The 11,724-nt window shown below is 36.7% G+C and overlaps 1 protein-coding gene across 5 annotated transcripts in view; it reads left to right on the plus strand.

Annotated features, from left to right (window-relative positions):
* RBM44 (RNA binding motif protein 44) overlaps positions 1-11,724 on the plus strand; it is a 40,477-nt gene that overhangs the window by 12,923 nt on the left and 15,830 nt on the right. For 2 of the 5 annotated variants that reach the window (XM_077869411.1, XM_077869412.1), the window contains exons 3-12: positions 1,720-3,311; positions 3,548-3,606; positions 5,146-5,322; positions 5,818-6,001; positions 6,096-6,118; positions 6,251-6,335; positions 8,188-8,302; positions 9,029-9,157; positions 10,824-10,903; positions 11,010-11,083. In XM_077869411.1, the coding sequence (XP_077725537.1) occupies positions 1,720-3,311; positions 3,548-3,606; positions 5,146-5,322; positions 5,818-6,001; positions 6,096-6,118; positions 6,251-6,335; positions 8,188-8,302; positions 9,029-9,157; positions 10,824-10,903; positions 11,010-11,083 (2,518 nt within the window). Of the gene's footprint in view, positions 1-1,719; positions 3,312-3,547; positions 3,607-5,145; positions 5,323-5,817; positions 6,002-6,095; positions 6,119-6,250; positions 6,336-8,187; positions 8,303-9,028; positions 9,158-9,353; positions 9,496-10,823; positions 10,904-11,009; positions 11,084-11,724 lie in introns of those variants that run through there. The other 3 variants (XM_077869413.1, XM_077869414.1, XM_077869415.1) reach the window with 3 other exon arrangements.

The following is an 11,724-nucleotide window of genomic DNA, read 5'->3' on the forward strand; positions in this document are numbered from 1 at the left end:
ATGTTGGGCTCCCTGCGTGGAGCCTGCTTTTCCCTCTGCCTGTCTCTCTCTCTCTCTCTCTAATAAATAAAATCTTTTAAAAAATAAATTAATAAAAGTAAAGCGGGCACTGCTAGCCTTAGCTCCAACCCCGTATTTTTAACAGTTTATCAGATATTCACATGTGAATGTTTATCTTTGACCTCAGACTCCACTTGCTTGGAACCAACACCTCATTATCTCCTCCCTCACCTCCTTTGCTCTCCCTCTACTCCTCTTCATGAAGTGCCTATCTCTTTAGCTTCAGATATTCCCTTTCCACTGTAATACCAAGTTGTAAACCTTAGCATTATCTCAGAATGATGTCCATGCAGGTGGTAGTCATGAAATCAACTTAGCTGATTGTGATCAGCTTTTTTTTTAAGGATTTTATTTATTTATTCATACATTGGTCGTAGAGTAGTTACTGTTTTGTAAAATTTTTAGTCACAGTCACTTCTGTGTATATACTGGATCTTGATATAAAATGGTTCTGATTATGTTCTTAGTCCAAAAATTTTGAAAGCCATTCTCTTTCCCTGGTCTCCCATTCCTAATCAGCTACTGAGTCTTGTCAGTTATGGTGCTTTTCTACCTGTCCCTGCTTCTTGTCCCACTTCTGTACTCAGTCTCCCCTTCCAGCCTTTATTCTGGGGCATATAAACTTACTCCATTCCCATGACTATCCTTTCAAGAAGCTTTCAGTAGTTATTGTCTTGGAGTAACAGTCAAACTCTTAACACATCATAATGTTCATAGATCCTGTCATTTCCTTTGAGCTGTTTTACTCCAGCATAGTTTACAATTTACTGAACATTCTATCTTTTTTCATGTAGCTAATTTTCTATGTGTATGCTATTTGATTTGCTTAAAATAACTATTTTGTTTCAAAACACTTTTTAAATATAGTTTTCTCTGAGGTTTGTTTCTCCTTCTCAAGCTCATTACCTCCTCATTAACACAACTCTGTCAGCACTCTTCAACTGTATTGTACTTAAGTGTCCTTTTCTTATCTGTGACCCTTATGAAAGCTGTAAGTGTTGGGGTGCAGTGCCTGTCTTCTTTTCTTTGTCTCTGCAGTGCCTAAGGCTGTCATTAGGAGGCACCCAAAGATTACAGAGTAGCTGCCTTATAAATAGTTAACACCTTGCCATTGAAAGAGTTCAAGAAGAATCTTGGCTATTATCTTAGTCAATGGGGCTACCATAACAAAATACCATAGACTGGGTGGCTTAAACAACATATGTTCATTTATTCACAGTTCTGGAGGCTAGAAGTCCAGATTAGGGTGCCACCATGGTCACGTTCTCCATAAGGGCTCTCTTCCTGGCTTGTGGATGGCTACCTTCTTGCAGTATTCTCACATGATGGAAAGAGAGAGTAAGCTCTCTGGCATTTATCCCATCTTGAGGCACTTAGCCCATCCTGAAGACCCCATCCCCATGACCTTATCTAGCCCTGATTATACCTCGAAGGCCCCATCTCTGGTTATTGTCACACTGGGAGTTAAGGCTTTGACATGGAAATTTTGAGGGGGACAAAATTTAATCCATAGTAGCAACCATAAGGGATATTTGTCATGCATGGTGTAAATCTATTCCTATATTGGGAAGAACTTGATTAGATCATGTCTCAGGTCTTTTCTAATATTTAGCTTCTGTAATGTTAATGCTGTCAACATTTTCTTCTTTTTTTAACCAGATGAGCCTTCTGATCCTAAGAAAGAAAATTTATTATCTTCCAATGGTTGTAACGAAGCCAAATTGACTTTTCTCGATGATGACTGGGATTCCTTGGTACTAGAACAAATAACTAATGACGAAGACGTCAGCAGTACTGAGCAAATGGATTTATTGAAGCCATCTTGTACTGGGACTCCAGATTCTAACAGAGACAGTAATCTCTCTCAGGCTAGTGAGTTCAAGGATAGTATTGACTGTGCTTTCTTGAATGAAACATATTCTATACATTATTCAGAGTCAAAACTAAGTGAAAGTCTTATTCCTTTAAATTCAGAATTAGATTCTGAAATGCAGAAAAGAGAAGGGGTGTTTTTTGATATTTTGGAATATCAAGGTAATAAGATAATTGGCTTGGAAAGAACCTATAAGATTTCAGACAATGATTATAAAGAAACTGCTGAAGATGTGCAAAAGCATGATACAGATGAAGACTCACAGCAGGAATATCACAGTGTGGAAGAGCAAGAATACACAAGTACCCACTTATCTTTTGACCAAACAAAAGCATTGAACATACCTAATCTGGAAACTGTTGGATTAAAAAATTCAGGTTATGAATTTGAATGTGCTAGCAATCTAGAAGGTAATCATGTTAAATTGGAAAGTAATTCTAACATCTCTTTAGATTCAGTTGATGCTTATGGACAAGAAGATGCACCTCATGGCTCCAAGTTTCAGAATTCCGTTGTGTTAAGAGAATATCACGAACCAAAGCATGAAATGTATAAGGAACAAGAGACAAGTTTAATGTACCACACAGTCTTTGATGAAATTGTACTACGAAGTAGTCCCCTTGAGAGCCAGGAATCTCAGTCTCAGAATAGTTTCTTAAACCCTCAAAAAGCATTAAAAACTAAAACGTATACTGGCAAAATGAAATGTCAAATAATTGAAAGTAAAGATCGTTGTGGGAATGCAATTGTTGAGAACAAAAAGTCACACCACCTTGAAAATTCTAGCACACTACAACAAGACAAAGCTTTACAGATGTTACTCCAACCTTGTAAAGATTGTCAAACTTCCTGGACCTCTGTTTTTGATGACTCAGTAATTTCTGCCTGTGGAAATTCACACTGTAAAAGCCTACAAAATGCCCCTAATCCAGCCTTAGATTTTTCTGTTACTCTCCCGAGGATTGCAGTCAAAGATAACCAGGCAATAGAAGATAGCTCCCTGAAGGTTGCTAATGGCAGTAGCACAAATAAAGCTTGCTTTCACAATATAGAAGGAACACATCCCAAATTAGTGACAGACGCAGCAAACCGTACAGTCACAGTCAATCAGACAGTGGATGTTAGCACTGATTTTAGGGCTTGTTTCACAACCAGCAGGGCAACAAGTGCAAGATTTTCTGTAGCATCTACATCAAGCAATACAGAGATAACAATGATGAATAAAAAACGGCCTGGTGAATGGCCCAGTGAGAAACAGAGAAGCGTTGCTTGTAATACAGATTGGTCATACAGTCAGAATAATGAAGATGCACCAGGGACTGTGACAAAATCTCTCTCCGTTGACAGTTCAAAACCTAATGGAAATTTTCTAAATAAGGTAAAGCCAAATGTTTTGGTTTGTTGAATTAAAACAGGGGCTTCTAAGGCTTTTGTGAGAAGATGCTGGATGAGGGAAAAGTGAATAGATTGCTACCAAACTCTGTCCTTCTTTGGTGGCAGCTATTGCCACCAAGTCAATTAGAAATTGGGCTTTAAATTTTACCATTTTGGAACTCCAGATACAACATATGTTTGCCATCTATTTCAAATTTCATTTTAAATCATGTTTTCCAGGATTCCCTGGAATTAAGAAAAGCATCTGCTATCACAGACTTAAAGAAACATCCTGAAACGTAAGTCAGATGCAGAAACTTGCAGATACACATGTGGAAAAAAAATCAAAACCGTAGTTTGCTTTATGTAGAGTGTTTAGCCATATGGAATAAAACTAAAAGGGACTTAAAAGAGATCATCTGCTTCAGCCATTTGCCTTCCAACAAATAAATATTAGGCTAATGTATAATATTAAAGCTTTTCAATTATTAAGATTCAATCTCAATAATTCCTTCAGAAACTCATGGCATCTTATTTTTATGTATCCAACCCAAATCTATACTGATCTATACTCCATTTTCCATAATTTGATCCCCTTGTAGACCAAAACAAAATAGCATCTTTAGAAAACTTACATATTTGAAGAAGTAAAATAGCTACTTTCACTGGAGTACTTTAATCTTGATTTTACTTCATCGTGTAATTTACTCTGCATCCATGGAGAACCTAGCCAAATTAGTATTCATGCTCTGAGGCCATTTACTTTTTCCTTCACTCATTCTTTATTCTCCTGATGAGTTTAATCTGGTATCCAGTCCTGTAAAATTAAGTAGAAGAGTTGATTTCCTATGGCTGAAGTGTTGAGAATATCTAGAAGTGGCAACTAGTAGCAAGGGAAGAACTACTAACCAACAGCTATTAACATTGAAGGAATAATAGTGATTTGAGTCTTTTTGATATATTAACAGTGAAATATTTGCTTGTAATAAGGACAGTTAAGAAACACATATGTACATTTTCTATTAAAGAGATAATGCAGGGGATGTGGGTGGCTCAGTCGGTTAAGCATCTGACTCTTGGTTTCAGTTCAGGTCATGATCTCAGGGTTATGAGCTCCAGCCCGGTGTTGGCTGGTACCCATCGCAGAGTCTACTTGAGATTCTCTGTCTATCCCCCTCCGCCCCTCTCCCCCTGACTCGCACTTCTGCATGCATGTGTGTTCTCTCTCTCTCTCTCTCTCAAATAAGTAAATAAATAAAATCTTTAAAAAAGAGAATACATTTAAGAGCCGTATCTATCCAGAACACTTATAACTTTAAAATATGTTGGCCAAAGCTTGATTTATGTTGAAAATCTGTTGATTATGGATAAAGTTGATTCTGTACTTCAGAATCCTTTTCTGAGGGGATCCCTGGGTGGCTCAGTGGTTTAGCGCCTGCCTTTGGCCCAGGGCGCAATCCTGGAGTCCCGGGATCGAGTCCCGCGTCGGGCTCCTGGCATGGAGCCTGCTTCTCCCTCTGCCCGTGTCTCTGCCTCTCTCTCTCTCTGTGTCTATCATAAATCAATCAATCTTTAAAAAAAAAAGAATCCTTTTCTGATAAAAGAAAGTATAAATTGGAAATTGTTTCACTTCCTTGACTTCTAGAAAGAAATATTTACCTTTGACTTGACATCCTTATTTTCTGAGGATGTAATATGTTCCTACAGCCCTTCCATCTTAGTAGAAATTGATTTAAACTTGACAGGAAAGTGTAAGAAATTTAAAATCTCTTTGAGAGGCATGCATGAACAGAGAAAAATATTTGGAATCTTACCTAATCCAGTCTTTTATTTTAAAGGGAATGTCGACTTTCTAAAGAGCCGGAGAAGAATTTGCCATCAAATTGCTGTCAGAAACTCATGCAGAGAGCCATCAAAGCAGAGTTGCACCTCTTAAATGTTCACTATCAGATGTGTCACCGCCACTGCACTGATATTTACAGGCTTGTAGTGGAAAACAGGGCAGGGGTCAATAGGTGACTGTTAATTTGAAACCTCTATCTTCTTAGAAAGTTATTACAAGCTTTAAATTTATACCAGAAAATTTATTGATTTTTATTTTTAAGAGGCAAAGTGAGGGGTAGATTGTTAACTGGGTTTGTTAACTGACACAGGAGATTTTAATTCCATGGGGAGGCAGCAAGATGTGTTGGGATGGTGAATCCAGTGGAAAGATCGACAGGGCATTTCCAGTGTGGTTGGAGTCCGTTGCAGAGTTGGCATGACATCCTGGCGCATTCTCTCCAGCTTCGATGCTGAGGGCTGCTTCTGCTGCCCCGAGAAGAACATTTTCTTTGGTTTTCTTTTACTAAACATTTCAAAGAAAAAAATCTGTAAAGACCTGGTAGAGTCAGAATTCAGCGTGTAGTGCGATGTAGTATAATGTAATATGATATAATGTAACATAATACAGTATGTGTTAAATGGATGACTTGTGCCTAAGGAGTTTTGTAAACTTGACTTTTGAACAGGTATTTACCAAGTAATTCTACTAAGAAGGAATTAGCACCAGCACTGCTGTCTGTTTTGGGAGATTTAAAGGTTAGATATGAGAGTTTGAAAGAAAAGATAAACAAAGGCATGCCTCTGGAAGAGCTGCCCCCACTGGCCGTGGAGTCAAAGTTATTATCGACCTTGTCTGCGTTTGCTTCCACGGTACGTGTGTGTGTTTTAGAATTAAAATATTACTCCATTTACACAGAATGCATTTTTAACTAAAGGATTTGTCTTCCCTTTTCTCTCTTTCAAGCTGATGAAAGAAGAATCACATGTGTAAGTTATGGTTTCATCTAATGTAGAATTCATTAGCTCTTAAAAATTGCTTTATTTAGTTAACTTTAAATTTTCTGTTGGTCCTTTTTCAGAACATTGATAAGCTATTTAATGAAACATTTGTCTGTTTAGCTTTTCAGGAGCAGATCCTGAACTAGGTAATCCAAGTACATGTGATGCTGACGTCTCTTCAAGCCTAAAAAAGACACTCTCTCAAGTGAGATTTTTTTAAAAGTAGTTCATTGATGTAAATATGTAATTTTATGGCTTTAAGTAAACCGTAATTTTCAGAGGCTCTCACATCTTTCTTTCCACTCAGCTGGCTTTGTGTACTACCATTTGAGGGATATAAGTGGTTAGAAGGAACATGTCCTGATCAAACAGTGGACAGTGGTCTATGTTCAGTAGGGTGACCCATCAAACCAGGAGACTTCTGAGGATGACAGGCCGTGACATTAATGACTCACCATGACAGTAGGTATAGACCTGAACTGTCTAAGGCAGCCATGACCTAGGGCCACCAACATGCTGATCCAGTGTGCTTAAAGCTAGTCAGTCGTTATCTGCATCTCCTGAGGTAAAGAAATACCTCATTCATTTTAGACAAAGGTTTAATTCTTTCTTTATTGAAATGACAAAAATTTTAAATGCCTCTCATAGGTAGCTGTTCTTGGTCTCTCTTGTCACCCTCTAAGGAATTGTGTGTCCGGTGACAGTCTGTGTGAGGGCACTGTGCAGATTGTGAAGCGGTATAGAAACACAGGTTATATTCCATTCTGAGGTGAGACCGTGCAGTAGAAAAGCTGAAGTTCGTTTCTGTTTTCTGATTTTGGCCTCAACCCTGAGTTTATACCATTGGAGTAGTCTTAAATAATAAGATGCATTTCAAATATACTTTTCAATTAATAAATGATTAAAAGTCAATTATTTTAGCAAATCATGTATTCCATCGTCCTACATGTTAAAAAAAAAAAAAAACTCAGTTATCCACAAAGATGTAACAGATCTAAAACCAGATTTTTATATCCTCACATTTCTTACATAATTTGCTAAAACTTGTTCATTTAATAGTATGTAATGTTCTGGAGGATTTTTTTCATCATTCTAAGGTAATAATGAGATAGATAACCTGCTTATTGGGGGAGATCAATTATTTCTAAAAGTACAAGATGCACATACAACAATTTTTATATAATCTTAGTTTGGGCTCTAAAACAAAACCTATTATAATTTAGGATGAAATGTTGACATCTGACTCATTAAATTAGCAGATGATGTGTGAAAACCAGGATAGTATAGGGTAATGTTGCTACATTTCAACTACTTGTGTACCATCTTCACAGTTTCCTATAGCCATATATAACCTATAACATTATTTGCTTTGTAATTTTCTTTTTAAAAAAAGATTTATTCATTTATTTTAGGGAGAGTGCACTGGAGTGGAGGATGGGGGTGGGGCAGAGGGAGAGAGAGAATCTCAAGCAGACTCCCTACTGAATGTGGAGCCTGACACAGGCTCAGTCCCGTGACCCTGAGATCGTGACCTGAGCCAAAATCAAGAGCCAGACACTCAACTGACTGAATTCTCCAGGCACCCCTAAATGATTCTCCTTTTTAAATTATGTGTAAAAAGTATTACATATGGGAAAAAAATGTTACTTTTTATAAATAAAAGGTATATATAAGCACACATTAAGTATATTACTCTTAATTGTTAGGTATATTATTGTTAGTTGTTAAGTGAAAAATACTTATATGTACACTTCTGAAAATCATCTTAAGTACTTCCGGAGTGTATGTGTGCCACACTTTGCTAAATAATATAGTGTTGGCATACAGTCACTGTACACAGGCCAGGTTCAAATCCTTATTCTCGTTAAGTGTGGCTGACATAAAGGAAAGGAGCAAGTTATTCACTTTGAGTTGCTCACCTACAGAGAATGATTTTGCTCTGGTTGCCTTCATTGTTGTGAGGACTGAACAATGTAGTGAAGAGTGCCTGCCACAGAGTAACAGTGCAGTAACTGTTGGTCCGTGTTTACTGTTGTTGTTTTTATTTTAATCCTCAGATGTCCTTACTGTCTGACAAGAGTCCTCCTAAACAGGATGCATCACCCAAGGAAGATGGTTTAAAAAATGGTGACATAAACATAGACTTTAGTCAGCTGAAACTCGATGACAAAGGTCAGTGTGAAGATATAAGTCCTCTATCATTGCCCAAAAACAAATAGCAAAGTTTAAAATAGTCCTAGTGCCCAGTGATTAAATCAAAATAAATATTTTTAATTGACTGGATGGCATCATTCTGATTATGAATGTTAAGTATGTTCTTACTATATCTACTTAACCTCTATAAGATTACTTAATATATTTGGTAATGTTAAATAATAATACAGATTTATTCTTCTGGTTCATGTTTTCCAAACTAAAAATTCTTTCCTCTGTCCAGTTTGTATCTATGTAAATTATCCTTTGTTTTCACTTAGTCCTCTATGGGAAGAGATTATAATCATTCCCAAAAGATTATTAATTTGTTTTTTAATGAAATAGAGCTACAGTACTGATGAATCCCTTTTTAAAGGTGTTTACTATTATTCTGTTTATAAAAATGTGTCTCTTCATCAGTAAAGGATAATTTAAAAATCAGAAAAGTAAGGCTTATAATAAGCTAGGAATCTGTTTATTAAAACTGAGAAGCAGATTACTCAGAATAGTATTTTTTATTCAGGGAGTAGGAAAAAAAAACCCTTCTCAAAGAATCTTTATGCTTAGTTTATACTTGGCTGATATTTATTTTTACATAAAACTAGTAATTGTCATCATAGTGATTCATTCTGAGAAGCTTTTTAGATAACTTCTCAGAGAGTAACATGGTACATAATTTACAGCTACTTCCGTTCAATTTCTCAGACTGCAAAAGTTACCGAGAAGTAAGTGAAGACTGGTTTGATGCTAAAGAAAACCTGACAGGACTTGATTTCTCAGGAATACAAGAAACTCAAATAGAAAAAGACAAAGGAGATCCAAAGTTTCCACAAGGTTGGTTCATAATAATTTACTAAGAAAATCCTATTCTAGATCATTTTGTGACCATCTTCTGTGTTATTCTTGAAACTGAACTGTTTTAATATTTTATTGTTGTGGCTTTCCTTTAAAATTACAAAACATGAGAAATTGGACAGAGGTCAATTTTTCTAGAGAGTAAATCAGTTTAAAATGTTCATTTCTCTTTCAGAAAACTAAAAGCTTAAACCCCAGATTTAGTTAGCAGTAGGGGTCCGTGACCTCTCTCGCCACTCCAGGCCACCCCAAGTGCTCCTCCCGGCACACTCTTCCTCTGAGCCCTCGATGGACATTCCCCAGGAGAGGGACATATGGTGAGCAGAACCAGCTCCCAGTGTCTGGCAGGCAGCCAGCACTTTCTGTCATGGGCACAAGGGATCCAAATGGTCTGCTTCCCCTTAACGATTTGGTCTATTTCAGGAATGTTTTCATCTTTAGTCTTTAATTGCTTATAATGGTTGGAATTTCCTTTAATATGTGTGATCATTGCCCTTCTATCATTTCTAAATATATGCTACCTTCCTTTCCTTTATTCCTGTATGCTTTCATTTTATTTTACATGATAGCAATGGTTATATTGGGCTTTTTTCTTGTGTAAATAATGCCTGCAGTAATGAGGGGCATTCAGGAGATGTTAGGCTATTATTATTGAATGAAAAAAAAAACAAAAATTACAACTATCCCATTAGTTTTTTTTAAGATTTTATTTATTTATTTATTCATGAGAGACACAGAGAGAGAGAGAGACAGATACACAGGGAGAGGGAGAAGCAGGCTCCACACGGGGAGTCCGATGTGGGACCCAATCCTGGGTCTCCAGGATCAGGCCCTGGGCTGAAGGCAGCGTCAAACCGCTAAGCCACTAGGGCTGCCCTCCATTATTATATACAAATAGAAAACCAATAAATTAAAACTACTTTAAGAATTCATTCAACAAATATTTATTGTGTACCAAGTATGAGTTTTGCCAGTAAATTGAAAGAGTCTCAATTCAGTGAATCCCTTTTGATTTCAGACCAAGTTCTCTTCAAAATGCACACCATGAAAATACATTCTGAGAATGGAAGAAACTGTATATGTAATCCTAATATTTGTGGTTCCCAAAAAGTGCTATGCAAATCCAGGTGTTTGTACCCCAGGTTTTGTACCCCACCCCTTTTTTTTCTAATGTGCCGTTGCCGTTAACAGGCTGTATACTTGCTGTTGCTGTTTTTCTGACTCAGAGGTTTTGTTGGTGTGATGTTTCCCCAGGACAGAAATGAATATACATAAGCCCCAGCCAGTGTTAACCTGGGGCAGTTTGGGTTCTCTCTGCATCCAGCATCTTGGATGCACTTCTGTGAACCAAAGACAAATAAAAGACACCTTCTTAGTTATGTTGTAATTGATTATCCTGACTCGATGTTATTGGCCCATTTTTGAACTACAAGAGACTTGATATTAACCAGTCCAAGCTTGTTATTTTGAAGATGATATGATTAAGGCCCTAAAAACTATACTCTAGGCTCTTGGTCTTCAGTCTAGTTCTGATATTCGGTAATAACTTTGTAAGAAGCCTTGTGATTTTTTTTTTAAATGGTCTTCACATTTCTTTTAAAACATTAAACAATAATGGTCGTATATTATATTTGTCTGCAAGCAGAAATGAAGAATATTGAACCTTTACGAAAAGATAAAGGGTATTTGATACATGTTGGTGGTCTCTGCTCTTCAGTATCTGAGGTATGCCAGGACTTATTTTCTGAATTTCATTCTAAAATCAATTAATTGTTCACATTTTGATATTTTTTATTTTTCTTCCTTTCACAAGCTTTTATTTTTCTTTTAGGCTGATTTAAGGTCTCATTTCCAGAAGTACCAAGTTTCTGAAATTTCAATTTATGATTCTTCTACTAATTATAGGTAGGTTTCCCAAATTCAGTAGGTGTGCTGTGTGCCAGGGGTTCTGTAGTGTACAGTAGCCACAGTGGTGATAAAGTCAAGGGCCATTTCCACAGAGCTTTCCCAGCCTGGTGGAACTCCTTCCTTGATTTCTATTCCCAATCAAATCTTCCGTTGTACTTTTTAATTTGCCATTAATGGGTTATTGATTTTCATGCACTTACTCCTGTTTCCTTACCATTTTGTAGGAGCAGTAGAGTTTCATTAAGAGAATGGGCTCTGTAGCTAGATGGCTTATGGCTTTGGGTTCTGTTCCGAGTTGCATCAGTAACTTGCTGAATAAATTTGGGCAAGTTACTTAACCTTTCCGTACCTTAGATTCTTCATTTGTAAATGAGGGTTATAATAGTACCTTCATCTCATTGCTGAGAGACAATTACTAGTTAATAAATCAATAGGAATAAAGCCAAGCATTTAATAGACACTCAGAAAATTGTATAGGTTTATTATTTTTAATTTTAATTACCTTTTAGTTGATGCTTTTGTTTTATACATCTATATACAGTCATTTCCAATTTGTATCATAATGCTTTCTGTTTTTTGACATTGCAGCAACATTTAAAATCATCAAATAATAGTGGTGATAACTTAATGGAAATGCC

This window comes from Canis aureus, chromosome 24 (assembly GCF_053574225.1).
Source record: "Canis aureus isolate CA01 chromosome 24, VMU_Caureus_v.1.0, whole genome shotgun sequence".
In the NCBI taxonomy this organism is placed as follows: Eukaryota; Metazoa; Chordata; class Mammalia; order Carnivora; family Canidae; genus Canis; species Canis aureus.